This window comes from Nerophis ophidion, linkage group LG09 (genome assembly GCF_033978795.1).
Source record: "Nerophis ophidion isolate RoL-2023_Sa linkage group LG09, RoL_Noph_v1.0, whole genome shotgun sequence".
NCBI classification, from domain to species: domain Eukaryota; kingdom Metazoa; phylum Chordata; class Actinopteri; order Syngnathiformes; family Syngnathidae; genus Nerophis; species Nerophis ophidion.
Genome location: NC_084619.1, coordinates 66,466,777 through 66,484,685, shown reverse-complemented (window position 1 = coordinate 66,484,685; position 17,909 = coordinate 66,466,777). Strand labels below are relative to the sequence as shown.

The 17,909-nt window shown below is 43.9% G+C and overlaps 2 protein-coding genes across 6 annotated transcripts in view; one reads left to right on the top strand and one right to left on the bottom strand.

Annotated features, from left to right (window-relative positions):
• The first annotated feature begins 718 nt into the window (after positions 1–718).
• dnajc9 (DnaJ (Hsp40) homolog, subfamily C, member 9) lies at positions 719–7,869 on the top strand. The gene is made up of 5 exons (XM_061911617.1): positions 719–1,052; positions 3,758–3,898; positions 7,148–7,402; positions 7,471–7,572; positions 7,638–7,869. The coding sequence occupies exons 1-5, from the start codon at positions 750–752 to the stop codon at positions 7,749–7,751; spliced, it is 915 nt and encodes a 304-aa protein (XP_061767601.1). The 5' UTR covers positions 719–749; the 3' UTR covers positions 7,752–7,869.
• A 726-nt stretch (positions 7,870–8,595) lies between these two features.
• The window catches only part of fam149b1 (family with sequence similarity 149 member B1), a 29,789-nt gene continuing 20,475 nt past the window's right edge, over positions 8,596–17,909 (bottom strand). For all 5 annotated transcript variants that reach the window (XM_061911611.1, XM_061911615.1, XM_061911616.1 and 2 more), the window contains 6 exons: positions 17,692–17,904; positions 14,487–14,601; positions 14,288–14,413; positions 14,138–14,219; positions 8,980–9,111; positions 8,596–8,895 (listed from right to left, as the gene is read on the bottom strand). In XM_061911611.1, coding sequence (XP_061767595.1) covers positions 8,813–8,895; positions 8,980–9,111; positions 14,138–14,219; positions 14,288–14,413; positions 14,487–14,601; positions 17,692–17,904 — 751 coding nt within the window. In that variant the 3' untranslated portion in view covers positions 8,596–8,812. The remainder of the gene's footprint in view (positions 8,896–8,979; positions 9,112–14,137; positions 14,220–14,287; positions 14,414–14,486; positions 14,602–17,691; positions 17,905–17,909) is intronic.

Sequence of the window (17,909 nt, the reverse complement as noted above, 5' to 3'; positions counted from 1 at the left end):
TGTAAAATTTATGACTTTTTAAAAACGCCGCTGTGTACACGGACGTAGGGAGAAGTACAGAGCGCCAATAAACCATAAAGGCACTGCCTTTGCGTGCCGGCCTAATCACATGATATCTACCGCTTTTTACACACACATAAGTGAATGCAACATACTTGGTCAACAGCCAGACAGGTCACACTGAGGGTGGCCGTATAAACAACTTTAACACTGTTACAAATATGCGCCACACTGTGAACCTACACCAAAAAAGAATGACAAACACATTTCGGGAGGCACTGTAACACAACATAAACACAACAGAACAAATATCCAGAATCCCATGCATCCCTGACTATTCCGGGGTTCATTATACACCTCCGCTAACACCAAACCGTGAGTTGCTTGCACAGAATTGTGACATCTACTGGACACATTTAGAACAGACGTTTCTTTCAATCAAACATTTTGGCTCATTTTTATTTTTAGCAAACTCATCCCGCGGGGCGGATAAAACATGTTGACAACCTAGCTTTATTGAGTTTACAATCCCCTGGTGCTGTGTTGTATTGTTTCTGTACTTATTTTGATTATTATTATTATTATTATTTATTTGCTCATATGTAAATGTTGCATATTATAAATAGCGGTTTACAAAAAAATACCAAAAAAATCCGTCAAAAGAGAGTATGTCCCGTCTATATGACGTCAAAGGTCGCTGTAACCAATAGAACATTACGTTTGACTATTACGTCAGCACGTTGGTGTACATGCGGATGTGTGTGACAGACGAGCGCGCCAAAAGTGTCCCAACAACAGCAGCAGGAAGACAAAGGAGTTTTAAAACAGACATTATCGAACTTATTTCGGAGCGTGTAACGAAAGCAAGCGTCGACAGGATGGGTTTGCTGGAGCGGTGTCAGGAGCTGTTCAAGGCGGGGGGCTTGTACCAGGTGCTCGGCGTCCACAAGGAGGCCACGGAGGCAGAGATCCGCAGAGGTTACTACAAGTTGTCGCTTAAAGTGCACCCGGACCGCGCTCCTGAGGACCCCAATGCCACTGAGAAGTTCCAGGTAACCTCGCTCTTGCAGCCTTTAAATGCAGCTACGAGCTTCATAGCCCAAACTACAAACCCCGTTTCCATATGAGTTGGGAAATTGTGTTAGATGTAAATATAAACGAATTTCATGGCTGCTACACGTGCCAAAGTAGTTGGGAAAGGGCATGTTCACCACTGTGTTACATCACCTTTTCTTTTAACGACACTCAATAAACGTTTGGGAACTGAGGAAACTAATTGTTGAAGCTTCGAAAGTGGAATTCTTTCCCATTCCTGTTTTATGTAGAGCTTCAGTCGTTCAACAGTCCGGGGTCTCCGCTGTTGTATTTTACGCTTCATAACGCGCCACACATTTTCGATGACAGACAGGTCTGGACTGCAGGCGGGCTAGGAAAGTACCCGCACTCTTTTTTTTTTTTTTTTTTTTTACGAAGCCATGCTGTTGTAACACTTGTCTTGCTGAAATAAGCAGGGTCCATGAAAACGTTGCTTGGATGGCAACATGTTGCTCCAAAACCTGTATGTACCTTTCAGCATTAATGGTGCCTTCACAGATTTGTAAGTTACCCATGTCTTGGGCACTAATGCACCCCCATACCATAGCAGATGCTGGCTTTTCAACTTTGCGCCTATAGCAATCCAGATGGTTCTTTTCCTCTTTGTTCAGGAGGACACAGTTTCCAAAAACTAAAACATTTGAAATGTGGACTCGTCAGACCACAGAACACTTTTTCCACATTGCATGAGTCCATCTTAGATGGTCTCGGGCCCAGAGAAGCCAGCGACATTTCTGGATGTTGTTGATAAATGGCTTTCGTTTTGCATAGTAGACCTTCAACTTGCACTTACAGATGTAGCGACCAACTGTATTTAGTGACAGTGGTTTTCTGAAGCGTTCCTGAGCCCATTTGGTGATGTCCTTTAGAGATTGATGTCGGTTTTTGATACAGTACCGTCTTAGGGATCGAAGATCACGGTCATTCAATGTTGGTTTCCGGCTATGCCGCTTACGTGGAGTGATTTCTCCAGATTCTCTGAACCTTTTGATGATTTTATGGACTGTAGATGTTGAAATCCCTAAATTTCTTGTAATTGCACTTTGAGAAACATTGTTCTTAAACTGTTTGACTATTTGCTCACGCAGTTGTGGACAAAGGGGTGTACCTCACCCCATCCTTTCTTGTGAAAGACTGAGCATTTTTTGGGAAGCTGCTTTTATACCCAATCGTGGCACCCACCTGTTCCCAATTAGCCTGCACACCTGTGGGATGTTTCAAATAAGTGTTTGATGAGCATTCCTCAACTTTATCAGCATTTATTGCCACCTTTCCCAACTTCTTTGTCATGTGTTGCTGGCATCAATTTCTAAAATTAATGATTATTTGCAAAAAAAAATGTTTATCAGTTTGAACATCAAATATGTTGTCTTTGTAGCATATTCAACTGAATATGGGTTGAAAAGGATTTGCAAATCATTGTATTCTGTTTATATTTACATCTAACACAATTTCCCAACTCATATGGAAACAGGGTTTGTACTATTTTAACCTGAATATTAAAATGTTTTACCCGGCAAAACACACTTTTAGCGCAGGCTGAAGCAACACTGGCCACTTCATTAGGTACATAGTCTTGATAGCTGCAGTCATTTGTCTGCATTTAAAAAACATTTATTTAAAAAAATGTTTGTGACAGTCTTTGGATAATGTTTTAAGTTTGCTAGAACACATCATAGAATGTCCACATTAATAGCAACAGTCTCTTGATATTGTTTTAAGTAGAGATGTCCAATAATATCGGACTGCCGACATTATCAGCCGATAATACTTTAAAATGTAATATCGGAAATTATCGGTATCTGTTTCAAAAAGTAAAATTTAGGACTTTTTAAAACACCGCTGTACGGAGTGGTACACGGACGTAGCGAGACCTACAGAGCGTCAATAACCCTTAAAAGCACTGCCTTTGCGTGCCGGTCCAATCACATACTATCTACGGCTTTTCATACACAAGTCAATGCTAGGCATACTTAGTCAGCAGCCATACAGGTCACAGTGAAGGTGGGCAAATAAACAACTTTAACACTGTTACTAATATGCGCCACACTGTGAACCCACACCAAACAAGAATGACAAACACATTTTGGCAGAACATCCGCACCATAACACAACAGAACAAATACCCAGAACCCCTTGCAGCACTAACTCTTCCGGGACTCTACAGCATACACCCCAGCTTCCCCAACTCAACCCTACCCCGCCCACCTCCTCATGCTCTCTCAGGGAGAGCACGTCCCAAATTCCAAGCTGCTGTTTTGAGGCATGTTAAAAAAAATAATGCACTCTGTGACTTCAATAATAAATATGGCAGCGCCATGTTGGCATTTTTTTCCATAACTTGAGTTATTTTGGAAAACCTTGTTACATTGTTTAATGCATCCAGCGAACAAAATTAGGCATAATAATGTGTTCATTCCACCACTGTATATATCGGTATCGGTTGATATCGGAATCGGTAGTTAAGAGTTGGACAATATCGGATATCGGCAAAAAAGCAATTATCGGACATTTCTAGTTTTAAGTTTGCTAGAAGACATCATAGTATATCCACATTAGTAGCAAAAGTCTTTCGATGATGTTTTAAGTTTGCTAGAAGACATTACTAGCAACTGAGGGAGCAAAAAGCCCGCGCTCACCTGTTTGTTACGTTCTCTTGCAGTTGTTAGGAAAGGTGTATGCCGTGCTGAGCGACGAGGAGCAGAGGGCCATTTATGACGAGCAGGGCTTGGTGTGTGAAGAGTCTGATGCCCTGAGTCAGGACCGCTGCTGGAGCGACTACTGGAGGCTGGTCTTCCCCAAGGTAAGTCTCTAAAGCACAGGTGTCAAACATACATTTTATACTCCAGTGCGACGTATATATGTTTTTTCCTTCTTTATTGTGCATTTTCGGCTGGTGATGACTCATATTTGACACACGCAGCTACGGTATATTAATAAAACATAGCTGCTTACTGTTCTTTTTAGCATATTCAATAGTTTGGACCTTAAATCCTACTGAATAGCTCTTAATCTTCTTCCCTTTATGCGATTTCAAATGACTGAAATCTGCCTCCTCCATTTTGAAAATGATGACAGGTGAAGTGTCACTCGTGACGTGACGAGTTTGACCCGGCGGAAATTCTAGACATGCGCTAATAAGAATAATATTTTGCGAAAGGAGTTTGACCCGGCGTTAATCTTGAGCCGGCGGTAATGCTAAGCATGCGCTAATTATTTTACGGAAAAAGTTTGACCCGGCAGTAATTCTAAGCAGGCGCATACTATATACCCGGCGGCAATTCAAGGAAATACGGTAGTTGTGATTTCCCTCTCTGCATGAAAGGTTAAAAGTAGCATGAATTAATGCAGTATGAAGAAGAATATCCACCATATATATCCAGATATACGGTGGGGCCAACAAGTATTTAGTCAGCCAGCGATTGTGCAAGTTCTCCCACTTAAAATGATGACAGAGGTCTGTAATTTTCATCATAGGTACACTTCAACTGTGAGAGACAGAATGTAAAAAAAAATCCAGGAATTCACATTGTAGGAATTTTAAAGAATTTATTTGTAAATGATGGTGGAAAATATGTATTTGGTCAACCATTCAAATCTCTCACTGATGGAAGGGCGTTTTGGCTCAAAATCTCACGACACATGGCCCCATTCATTCTTTCCTTAACACGGATCAATAGTCCTGTCCCCTTAGCAGAAAAACAGCCTCAAAGCATGATGTTTCCACCCCCATGCTTCACGGTAGGTTTGGTGTTCTTGGGATGCAACTCAGTATTCTTCTTCCTCCAAACACGACGAGTTGAGTTTATACCAAAATGGATACATGGATGATACAGCAGAGGATTGGGAGAATGTCATGTGGTCAGATGAAACCAAAATAGAAGTTTTTGGTATAAACTCAACTCGTGGTGTTTGGAGGAAGAAGAATACTGAGTTGCATCCCAAGAGCACCATACCTACTGTGAAGCATGGGGGTGGAAACATCATGCTTTGGGGCTGTTTTTCTGCTAAGGGGACAGGACGATTGATCCGTGTTAAGGAAAGAATGAACGGGGCCATGTATCGTGAGATTTTGAGCCAAAACCTCCATCCATCAGTGAGAGGTTTAAATCATGGGTGTCAAACTCTGGCCCGCCGTGTAATTTCATTTGGCCCTTGAGGCAATATCAAATTAACATTAGAGCTGGCCCGCCGCTGTAACACCACTAATATTCATACTCGTTAACCCTCCCGATTTTCCCGGGAGACTCCCGAAGTTCAGTGCCCCTCCCGAATTCCTCCCGATTTCCACCCGGACAATAATATTGGGGGCGTGCCGTAAAAGCACTGCATTTGGCGTTCTCTACATGTCGCAACGTCCGCTTTTCCTCTATACAAACACGGTGCCGGCCCACTCACATAATATATGCGGCTCATACACACAAGTGTATGCAAGGCATACTTTGTCAAAAGCCTTTAGATCACACTGAGGGTGGCCGTATAAACAACTTTAACACTATTACAAATATACGCCACACTGTGAACCCACAGCAAACAAGAATGACAAACACATTTCGGGAGAACATCCATCCGCACCGTAACAACATAAACACAACTGAACAAATACCCAGAACCCCTTGCATCACTAACTCTTCCAGGACGCTACAATATACACCCCCCGCTATCACCAAACCCCGTCCACCTCAACCCCACCGCCGAAAAGAGGCATTCAATTTGTATTTTTATTTTATATGATATGCCGTTCTCTCCCGGAAAAGGGTGGAGTGCCATCTCCGGGTTGGGGAGGAGACCCTGCCCCAAGTGGAGGAGTTCAAGTACCTAGGAGTCTTGTTCACGAGTGGGGGAAGAGTGGATCGTGAGATCCACAGGCGGATCGGTGCGGCGTCTTCAGTAATGCGGACGTTGTACCGATCCGTTGTGGTGAAGAAGGAGCTGAGCCGGAAGGCAAAGCTCTCAATTTACTGGTCGATCTACGTTCCCATCCTCACCTATGGTCATGAGCTTTGGGTCATGACCGAAAGGATAAGATCACGGGTACAAGCGGCCGAAATGAGTTTCCTCCGCCATGTGGCGGGTCTCTCCCTTAGAGATAGGGTGAGAAGCTCTGCCATCCGGGGGGAACTCAAAGTAAAGCCGCTGCTCCTTCACATCGAGAGGAGCCAGATGAGGTGGTTCGGGCATCTGGTCAGGATGCCACCCGAACGCCTCCCGAGGGAGGTGTTTAGGGCACGTCCAACCGGTAGGAGGCCACGGGGGAAGACCCAGGACACGTTGGGAAGACAATGTCTCCCGGCTGGCCTGGGAACGCCTCGGGATCCCCCGGGAAGAGCTAGACGAAGTGGCTGGGGAGAGGGAAGTCTGGGCTTACCTGCTTAGGCTGCTGCCCCCGCGACCCGACCTCGGATAAGCGGAAGAAGATGGATGGATGGGATGGATGGATGGATATGCCATTGATCATTTTTAATTATTATTATTTAAAACTCGATTGTGCATGTCACTATAAAGTTATATAAGCCTTGGTTGGTCAATATTTAATGCAAAAGTTGTTTGGGTCCCTATTAAAGGATTAATTTGTTCAACCTCGGCCCGCGGCTTCATTCAGTTTTAAATTTTGGCCCGTTCTTTATTTGAGTTTGACATCCCTGGTTTAAAATGTTTGACCAAATACTTATTTTCCACCATAATTTACAAATAAATTCTTTAAAATTCCTACAATTTGAATTCTGGGATTTTTCTTCCCCATTCTGTCTCTCACAGTTGAAGTGTACCTATGATGAAAATTACAGACCTGTGTCATCATTTTAAGTGGGAGAACTTGCACAATCGGTGGCTGACTAAATACTTTTTTGCCCCACTGTATATGGTGTATCGCGATATGGCCTGAAAATATCGAGATATTAATAAAAGACCATATCGCCCAGCCATAGTTACAAGCGGGCAGCCACATCTGCAACGTGGCCCTCAATGCAAAGTAGTTTGACACCCCTGCTTTGAAGGAATCCTGTGGATGAGAGGCGGACACTACAACAATCTGGTCTGTCTGTTCCCTTAGATCAGCCGGCAGAAAATCATTGACTTTGAGAGGAAATACAAGGGCTCTGAGGAGGAGAAGGCAGACTTACTCAAGCTGTACACGCAGCACCAGGGGGACTTGGACATCATCATGGAGTGTGCCTTCTTCAGCTCCCAGGAAGAGGAACCCAGGCTGTGTGACATCATCTGGGACGCCATCCGGAGCAAGGAGGTCCCGGAGTTTTCCGCCTTCACTAAGGAGAGCAATAAAAAGAGCAGGGCTCGGAAGAGGAGGGTGAGGCAGTCGGAACAAACACGAGAATCTATGTCCAGTTTCTTTAATGATGTGATCCACACCACTAGGCTGACAGAGAGAAACAGGAAGCAGAGGAGCTGAAGAGAGAGCTGGGTCTGGACGAGGTCGGACTGGACGAGGAAGATAATGGTCTGGCCATGATGATCCAGGTAACATTACATGTTTTAGTCTGCTAGCTTTTCTCCATTTAAAACCTCCATTTGATACTTTGCAGCAAAGACAAAAGTCCAGAGTGGAGAGCTTCGACGGTTTCCTATCCGGCCTGGAGGCCAAGTACTGCAAAAAAAAAGGAAAACCCCAAAAATCACTAAAAGGAAAGAAGAAGTGAGCTGGGGGAAACATTACTTCATGCCTGTTCATTTTAATTGTTTGTTTGAGATAGATTTGCACTTTTGTCTTGTTTTTTTATCATCGTAGAACAATAAAGTTATTATTCTTGCTCAAAATCTGCATTTTTCCAACTTTTGTGCAATAAATTTGCGGCCGTATTTGACACACTCTGCTGCTAGATTCCATGACCCGCAGGCGCACGGACACACCCGCTGGTGCAATAAATGTAAATAAAAAATACAGCGAAACCAAAAGAATAACTTACCATCCTCGTTTTGCCAAAATCTTTACTACCTCTGGACCAAAAATGTTTATTATTCGCGGATGATACAACAGCGTTTTGTTCAGGAGAGAACACGCAGAAGATAATACAAATAACAGAAGAAATTAAAGCGGCAAGCAGCGATGGACGGGACCGACTTTTGCTGGTGTTTCCTGCCTTTACCCATTCAACATCTCTTTACCCGCACATTACCTACCTTCCCTGCATCCTGGGGTCACACTGGTGCTTCTTTCTGTCACCCATACACGCTGGTGCTTCCTGCCATCACCCAGACAACATATCTTTACCTGCACGTTACCTACCTTCCCTGCATCCTGGGGTCACACTGGTGCTTCTTTTTGTCACACATACACGCTGGTGCTTCCTGCCATCACCCATTCAACATATCTTTACCTGCACATTACCTACCTTACCTGCATCCTGGGGTCACACTGGTGCCTCCTTCTTTCACCCAGTCAACATATCTTTACCTGCCTTCTCTGCATTGTGTGGTCCCGCTGGTGCTTCCCGCTTTTAAGCGGCTATCTTGAGACGGCAGCTGCTGCATCAGCGCACAATCCACTTATAAACACGCCACCATTTTATTTGATACAAAATACAGTACTAAAAGGTTAGTTTTCAGTTTAGTCTTGTTTGTTGTGTTCCCTGCTTCGTCACAGTTAAACGCGCACACCCCTTGCAGGTTGAAGTGTTGCTGGTTTGTTTTGGCAGCCGCGAGAGCTGACTGAAAATACAAAAATAGACCTTTGTAGTGGAGCGTATACAAAGAAAAGTGGCTACAGTCCAGGTCTGCTGAGTCTGGATGAGAAGCCCCCCCGGCTGTGAGACCGAGGCGGGACGGACATGGGCCCCACTGGAGCTACGGGACAGGGGGGGGAAGACCAGTTTCCATTTGTTACTGGACAGAAATGGTTGTGTGGCTCGGCTGCTTCTGCCTACTAACCTGGGAGCGGGGCGTGGAGCTCCTCATCCCTGATTGGCCAGTGGCCCAGGGGATGGTGGTGGGAAAAGGAGTCGAGGAAAGATGAGCTGGCGATGCCGAGGCTGACGCCGGTCACACCGATCCCGAGGGAGTCTGGTGGAGACAGGAGGGAGCGTTAACTCACATTACCTCATCGAAAAAAGCTACAGTGCAGTATTATGATAAATGGTCTGTGTGTGTATATATGGACATATGTACATTTTATCCCATGCTTGTGCTACAGCACACATCTCATCGTGCCAAATGTGAACGTTTGAAGGGAAACAAAATTAGATCTCAGAAAGGGGTACATGTCTCTAGTTATTCTACACTCACTGGATGGTCAACATACAGCTCATGAAAAATGGTTTGGTTTTTTTGGTTGTCAGTGGCCAAACTGTATATATTAGAAAATATTATAATGGAAATGACTGTTATTTGATTATTACAAACCCCGTTTCCATATGAGTTGGGAAATTGTGTTAAAATGTAAATGTTAAGGGAATACAATGATTTGAAAATCATTTTCAACCCATATTCAGCGGTAGAAAATGGATGGATGAATATGCTACAAAGACAACATATTGTATGTTCAAACTCAAAAACCTTTTTTTTTTTTTTGCAAATAGAATAATTTTTATTTGTCCGTTCCAATCCAATCCACTTTATTTATATAGCACATTTAAACAACAATAACGTTTCCAAAGTGCTGCACAGCCATGTTAAAAACAATATTATGCTCCACCAATGACTGAATAAAAAAAAAAATGAATAAAAACAAAACCAATAAAAACAAATATGATTAAAAACTATTTTAAAGGGTAAAATCAATTAAAACAGTAAAATACAAATAAAAGTATATAAAAAACACAGAGGACAACAGAGGACAGAGGACCACACAACTCACGTAGTGTTAAAAGCCAAAGAATAAAAGTGGGTCTCAAGACGAGACTTAAAACACTCCACTGTGGAAGCAGTTTGAACATGGAAGGGCAGAGTGTTCCAGAGCTTAGGGCCGACCACAGAGAAGGCCCTGTCTCCCCTGGTCTTAAGTCTGGTCTTGGGCACCACGAGCTGGAGCTGGCTTTCGGACCTCAGAGCGCGCGCAAGGATGTAAATTTGAATGAGGTCCGAGATATATTCAGGTGCCAGTCCATGTAAAGATTTAAAAACAAACAGCAATGTTTTAAAATCAATTCTAAAATGAACAGGGAGCCAGTGCAAACTCTGAAGAATTGGGGTTATATGCTGGCGTTTCCTGGCCCCTGTTAAAAGTCGTGCTGCCGCGTTCTGGACTAACTGCGACCGGGAGAGAGCTTTTTGGCTAATGCCAGCATAAAGTGCATCGCAGTAGTCCAGGCCACTTGAAATAAAAGCATGCACGACTTGTTCAAAAAGGTTAAAAGATAAACACGGTTTAACCTTTACTAAAAGACGAAGGTGATAAAAACACGATTTTAAAACGCCATTGACTTGTCTGGTTTAAAATCGCTGTCTATAGTGACGCCAAGGCTGGTGACTTTGGGACGCACATAATTTTGCAATGGTCCCAAGTCAGTAACTAAGTCAAAAACTAAAATTTCCGTTTTTCCCTCATTCATTATTAAAAAATTCTGGGCTAACCAAGCCTTGACGTCACATAGACAGTTAAGAAGGGCTGTCAGGGGGCCGTGGCTTTTTGAAATCATGTACAAGACACATCAGAACTGAAATTACATTTTCGGCACAGTCCCGCTAAGAGCAGACACACGTTACAGGGGGGGGGGGACGACAAGACGAGACCGCCGACGGATCAGCCGGTTACAGCGCTCCTTAAAAAGATAAGAAAAGGGTGACATTAGGAAAGGGGGGGGGGGGGGGAGTAAAAAAATATAAGTCCAAGGCTAGACCCTCAGCAGAGGTCTAGTCTGAGTCCAAGGAAAAAAACCTCACATAGCATGGCACACATTAAAAATACATATATTTGTCACACCCCGCCTCGGGTGAAGGTAATGTAACCTTTGCAAACCGGACTTTAAATAAAGGATGGCAAGGCACGCAGTGGTAACAGTTTACAAACATTTATTTGAAATCCCAAAAAGTGTCAGGTGGACAAAACAGGAAGACAAAGCACCAACAATCTGTAACAGTAATAAATAAAGGCAATATTAGTATCGTGTATTATATATATACTACATTTATATTCTAAATATATTTCAAAGAGACGTGCGTTAAATAGGCCTATATATAATTAATCAAAATAAGCATATTGAAAATAATCAAAATATAAATAATCCAAAATAATGTTGATTGGCAACACTAAATTGGCCCTAGTGTGTGAATGTGAGTGTGAATGTTGTCTGTCTATCTGTGTTGGCCCTGTGATGAGGTGGCGACTTGTCCAGGGTGTACCCCGCCTTCCGCCCGATTTTAGCTGAGATAGGCGCCAGCGCCCCCCGCGACCCCAAAAGGGAATAAGCGGTAGAAAATGGATGGATGGATAAATAATCCATTATATCAAAATACATATACTTACAATCAAAAGGTCAAACATCGTATATATCAAAGTAAAGAGTTAAATGACAAAACAGATTTAGCAAAATAAATTAGCAATCAAAAAAAATTCATTTAACCGGTTACATCACAACATAATCTCATCATCAAAATAATCACCTCAGTAGTTGTTTGATGTATGACGACCGAAACTCTTGGTCAGGACAGAGAACCTCATCTGGCAGTGACAGGCAGCAGACTGCAGAAAAATGGCATTTTCCCCACTAAAATAGCCCATAGCCCCGCCCACTAGCTGAGACCAATTTGACAGGGGAAATTAAGAAAACAGTTATTTTTGTAAATTTAACCATCACATGTCTAAAAAGTATTCACATGGTACTTTTGCATTTGTAAAGCAGTCACTTTTGTCCACAGTGTATTCAGGTTTAGACAACACAACTTTCAAAAAGTCCAGTGTCCCACTTCAACACCCAGTTACTGACAATAATGGTTTGGCCCAAATTAGGCCTAATTAGTCCAAGCAGGTGTGCTCAGCTACATAAAGCCCTCAGCCCCTTCATGACTCTTTTAGCCACACCTTCAGAGCCATGGTGAGTGACAGGTTGCAACTTGTTTGTGGAGCATGCTGTTTGTAGTGTGTCAATGTTGAGCTTCTTAACAAATGTGCATGGTTTGAGAGGAAGCCAAAGGTCAAACACTGACAGTATGGGGTCAAACTGTCACAAACTTGCAACAGAGGGAGGGGTGGGTTTGCGCAGGCCCGCTGTTCGCTCTGTAGCGCCGCTCAGCCATTTCACAACCCCAGAGGAGATAAGCGTTGGTGAGGGTGTTGATTTAAGGGGTCGGGGTCATGTGTGTGCGTATGCCCAACTAACTCGGGAGAGGTGAAGTGTTTTTGTATGGCTGAGGCCAATAAAGTTCGGCTCCAGATGTTGACAAAAAGGAAGGTCAAAAGCGTCTATCTTTGAGGAGTCTTCGGGAGATTTTCTTCAGAAAAGCCTGCTCCATGGCAAGGCCATTCAGGGAGTCCAAATCGTAGATAAAAAGTTGTAAATAATCATTAACTTTAGAATTTGATGCCAGCAACATGTGACAAAAAAGTTGGGAAAGGTGGCAATAAATACTGATAATGTTGAGGAATGCCCATCAAACACTTCTATGGAACATCCCACAGGTGTGCAGGCTAATTGGGAACAGGTGGGTGCCATGATTGGGTATAAAAGCAGCTTGCATGAAATACTAAGTAATTCACAAACAAGGATGGGGCGAGGGTCACCAATTTGTAAGCAAATTGTCGAACAGTTTTAGAACAACATTTCTCAACGAGCTATTGCAAGGAATTTAGGGATTGTACCATCTACGGTCCGTAAAATCATCAAAAAGGTCAGAGAATCTGGAGAAATCACTGCACGTCAGCGATGACATTACCGACTTTGGATCCCTCAGGCGGTACAGCATCAAAAACCGACATCGGTGTGTAAAGGATATCACCACATGGGCTCAGGAACACTTCATAAAACCACTGTCAGTAACTACAGTTGGTTGCTACATCTGTAAGTGCAAGTTAAAACTGTACTATGCAAAGCCAAACCCATTTATCAACAATATCTTGAAACGCCGCCGGCTTTGCTGGGCCCGAGCTCACCTAAGATGCACTGATGTAAAGTGGAAAGGTGTTCTGTGGTCTGATGAGTCCACATTTCAAATTATATTTGGAAACAGAGGACGTGGTGTCCTCCAGAACAAAGAGGAAAATAACAATTCAGATTGTTTAGGCGCAAAGTTCAAAAGCCAGCATGTGTGATGGTATGGGGGTGTATTAGTGCCCAAGGCATGGGTAACTTACACATCTGTGAAGGCACCATTAATGCTGAATGGTCCATACAGGTTTTGGAGCAACATACGTTTTCATCCAAGCAACGTTATCATGGACGCCCCTGTTTATTTCAGCAAGACAATACCACACCACGTGTTACAACAGCATGGCATCATAGTTAAAGAGTCCGGGTACTACACTGGCCGGCCTGCAGTCCAGACCTCTCTCCTACTGAAAATTTTGACAACAGAGACCTTGGACTGTTGAACAACTTAAGCTGTACATCAAGCAAGAATGGGAAAGAATTCCACCTGAAAAGCTTAAAAAATGTGTCTCCCCATTTCCCAAATGTTTATTGAGTGTTGTTAAAAGAAAATGTGATGTAACACAGTGGTGAACATGTCCTTTCCCAACTACGTTGGCAAGTGTTGCAGCCATGAAATTCTAAGATAATTATTATTTGCAAAAAAATGTATAATGTTTATGAGTTTGAATATTAAATATCTTGTCATTCAATTGAATATGGGTTGAAAAGGATTTGCAAATCATTGTATTCCGTTAATATTTACATCTAACACAATTTCCCAACTCCTATAGAAACAGGGTTTGTACAATTAAGATTTAACTTATGTCAGCTGACTGGTGTGATGCAGGTGTGGCGACAGTGTTGCTCACATGTGGTCCAACAATGCTCAGGCAGTTAGAAACGTTAGACGGAACCTTGGAGGAGGGTGTATAATTTGGTGCAAAGCTAAATTAGGATTTTTTTGGCCTTTGGTAGAGGGCTGTAAAACTGTTTTCAATAACCGATATTTCAGTTAAATCTCTTACCTGTGGCGACAGAGGCTCTACCAGGCCTCCCCTGCCCGATGTTGTCCAGCAAGGTGAAGGAGCGCCGGTAAGGCGTGTCCGACTGAGAGGGAACATCAGCGCTCAAACACTACAATTTCCAAAACAGTTTCATAAAAGGGGCCAACTTACCCTGTATGTGTGTGTGGTGTTGGGGCGGGAGAAGACATCCAGTGGATAGAGACGATCCCTCGGAATTGAACTAGCAACCTCATCATTTATAGCGCTGTGGGCCCGGCTCGACTGGCCTTTCTGGCGCTGGAAAGGGCGCCACCATTTTTTGACAATTTCTATGGTGTGGTTTTGAACTTGAACGTGCGCAGTTAGTTACCTGAGCAGCTTTGGGCTGCTGCTCCGACCCCACGTCTCCGGCGCCGATGGGCGGTAGCAGCATGTTCCTGCTCAGTGCGAACAACGGAGACATCAGCCGGTCGCTGGCCGTGGGTCTATTGGAGGAAGATGACAATTTAAAACAACAAATGTCACTTTTCCATGTGGAGTCCATCTGCTACATGTGCAACTTTTTCACCGTTATTCTTCACTGCAGCACCATTAGGCACACGTTATTTAAAAAGTCTGCCTTAAAAAATTCTAAATGTAGGGAAATCTTTTATTTTTAAACATGTTGTGTCCAGCCACTCAAGCAAATCTTATTGTTGATGTACACTATATTACCAAAAGTATATGGCCACCTGCCTTGAAGTGCCATCCCATTCCTAACCCATAGGGTTCAATATGACCTTTTGCAGCTATTACAGCTTCAACTCTTCTGGGAAGGCTGTCCACAAGGTTGCGGAGTGTCTTTATATGGGCGGTATAGCTCGGTTGGTAGAGTGGCCATGTCAGCAACTTGAGGGTTGCAGGTTCGATCCCCGCTTCCGCCATCATCGTCACTGCCGTTGTGTCCTTGGGCAAGACACTTTACCCACCTGCTCCCAGTGCCACCCACACTGGTTTAAATGTAATTTAGATATCGGGTTTCACTATGTAAAGCACTTTGACTCACTAGAGAAAAAGCGCTATATAAATATAATTCACTTCACTTTATAGCAATTTTCCACCATTCTTCCAAAAGCGCATTGGTAAAGGTCACACACACCGATGTTGGTGGCGAAGGCCTGGCTCTTAGTCTCCGTTCTAATTCATCCCAAGTGTTATATTGGGTTCAGGTCAGGACTCTGTGCAGGCCAGTCAAGTTCATCCACACCAGCTCTGTCATCCCTGTTTTTATGGATAATTCCATGCTGGAAATCACTAAAAGTGACCCATTCTTTCACAAATGTTTGTAGGAACAGTCTCCATGCCCAAGTGCTTGATTGTATACACCTGTGGCCGGGCCAAGTGATTAGGACACCTGATTCTGATCATTTGGATGGGTGGCCAAATCTTTTCGGCAAAATAGTGCCCACACGTTTTCTGCAGGCGAGCTACTTTTCAATGGACCAAGTGGAGGGGATATACCTCATTCAAATATATTATATTTATTTATGAAAGAGAGGTTAAATGTGTTTAATGCTAATACAAGCATGCTTAACATTCCTTTCTTTCATGAAGACAATAAAATAAGTTGATTGTGATGACTTGCATTGATTGGAATCAGACAGTAGTGATGATAAACGTCCACATTTTCAAATGGAGGAGAAAAAAAGTCCTCCTTTCTGTCCAACGCCACATGAAAGTGCTTGTTTTTTTGCCATCTTAAGGGACGGCGTGGCGCGGTTGGGAGAGTGGCTGTGCCAGCAACCGTAGGGTTCCTGGTTTGATCCCCATCTTCTAGCAACTTAGTCACATCTGTTGTGTCCTTGAGCAAGACACTTCACCCTTGCACGGCAGCTCCCGCCATCAGTGTGTGAATGTGTGTGTGAATGGGCGAATGTGGAAATAGTGTCAAAGCGCTTTGAGTACGTTGAAGGTAGAAAAGCACTATAAAAATATAACCCATTTACCATTGTTGCTTCCATACTAATTTTTATACACTTTACAAGAAATACATTGGCGGCTAGCTTGTACACGCTAGCTTTTCTGAGTCTCTTATTTTGATAGAACAAGCAGGATGAAGCAGGGCTTTTATTGTGAAGACAGGAACTGTGCAGTCGGTCCTTAGAGTTTTGACAGCAATTGAAATAAAAAGTGTTTTTCGCCTTTCTGTCGGTCATTTTTTGTTAATAATGATCTGGCAGCAGCCGCGTCACCTCACAAGACCATCAGGTGCAGAGAATGTCAATCAAGTTACGAAAGTGCCGTCTAGGTGAAGATTGATGATTGCTTTATTTTTAGGTATAATTTTTTAATGCCTGGCTGGCCCTTGACTGACGCACCCTCCACCATCGACTGGTAGCTCGTAATCGACGTAATGAGCAGCCCTGATGTAGGTGATCAAATCTGCTGGGCATACTGGCTTTACACAATCGAAATGTAGGATACTTCTCTCGTTGCATTATTTGTATTTATAATTTTGCATTGTTGCTATTCTGTTGAGAGAAATCATAATTTGTTTCCTCCTTAGCCTCAGGGCCCTCCCTAAGGGTAAGTTGACCCTGCCTGCAGAGACCCCAAAGATGGAGATGAAACATTCAGCAACTACCCAGGCGGAGAATCCCCCTGAGGGAGGGAAAACAACATAAACAAGAAAGCAAGGAGGAGGTCACAGACACGCCGGCCCCCACAGAGCCGGGCATCCGGCGGGACCCAGGGGCTCCAGACCTAGTCTGTCGGGCAAGCAGGAAGCGAGGGCGACACCTGTCCCCAACGCCACAAAAAAAATAAATACAAAATAAAATAAAAACAAAAAAAGCTTTGGAAGGAACCCACCGTCTACCGAGAATCAGCCGATGCATCCCCCCTCCTCCCACAGGGACAACCCCCAAAAAGCCAGCACCCAGACGACGGCATGACATCGGGCGCAAGGAACAGTACAGCAGTCTGGGAGTGTAGGCCCGGGTCGACACCAGACAAGCCAACCAAAATGACCACAAACAACAACTGTCAGAATAATTGTTTATAAGTTATAACACAACGTGTTTCCCATGAGTTCAGGTTGCCCTGCGAGAAGACAAAAGCTGTCTTTGATCTTATCGCGCAAAAGGCCTACTGCTTGTAAACCTCCACTGTGTGCGACGTGGAGGTGTCGGTTTCTTTGATCTATTGGACAGCCACAGGAAGACCTTATCATGACCCGAGATCTACAAAGCAGAGAGGGGGCAAACCTGACACGGCTCCAAGCACCTTTTTCTTTGAACTGTTTATGACCCAGCACCGCAGCTTTTTATGACCCCTCCCCATAGAAACAGCTGCAGCTAAGTAATCAGAAAATGCCCAAATAAATGAAGAGGCGTGTGGAACCCTTTCTTCAGAGCGTGGGGCGACATCGTACAAGGGTGAAAGTGCACATGCTCTCCTCATGAGCTAAATTGAATCCTGTCTCTGTTTGATTCCTTGCTTCTTGTCTTGTTTAATAGATAGTTTGGTTGTTTGAACCTGACAAATACCACCATTGAAAGGCGTGTGTGTGTGTGTGTGTGTGCGCCTCAACTCACAGCCGTGTGCCCCGAATGATCTCATCCATGGATCCCATTGTGCTGTACTGACTCAGACTTGGAGCCAGAGGTTGGAGTGTCCGGGGCGGAAGGTTCCTGCGGCGTGCCGACTGAGGTGGGCGGGTCAACGACGAAAAGCTATGCTCCAGAACCCGGCGAGAGCGTGGCTTGCCGACAGGTGACAGGCTCAAAGGGACGCTCTCGTCCGTCTCCCTGCA

Coding starts and splice junctions, on each gene's coding strand:
- dnajc9 (XM_061911617.1), top strand. CDS start 750: ATGCGGATGTGTGTGACAGACGAGCGCGCCAAAAGTGTCCCAACAACA. Junction 1,053..3,757: donor ATGCCACTGAGAAGTTCCAG/GTAACCTCGCTC, acceptor GTTCTCTTGCAG/TTGTTAGGAAAGGTGTATGC. Junction 7,403..7,470: donor GCAGGGCTCGGAAGAGGAGG/GTGAGGCAGTCG, acceptor CCACACCACTAG/GCTGACAGAGAGAAACAGGA.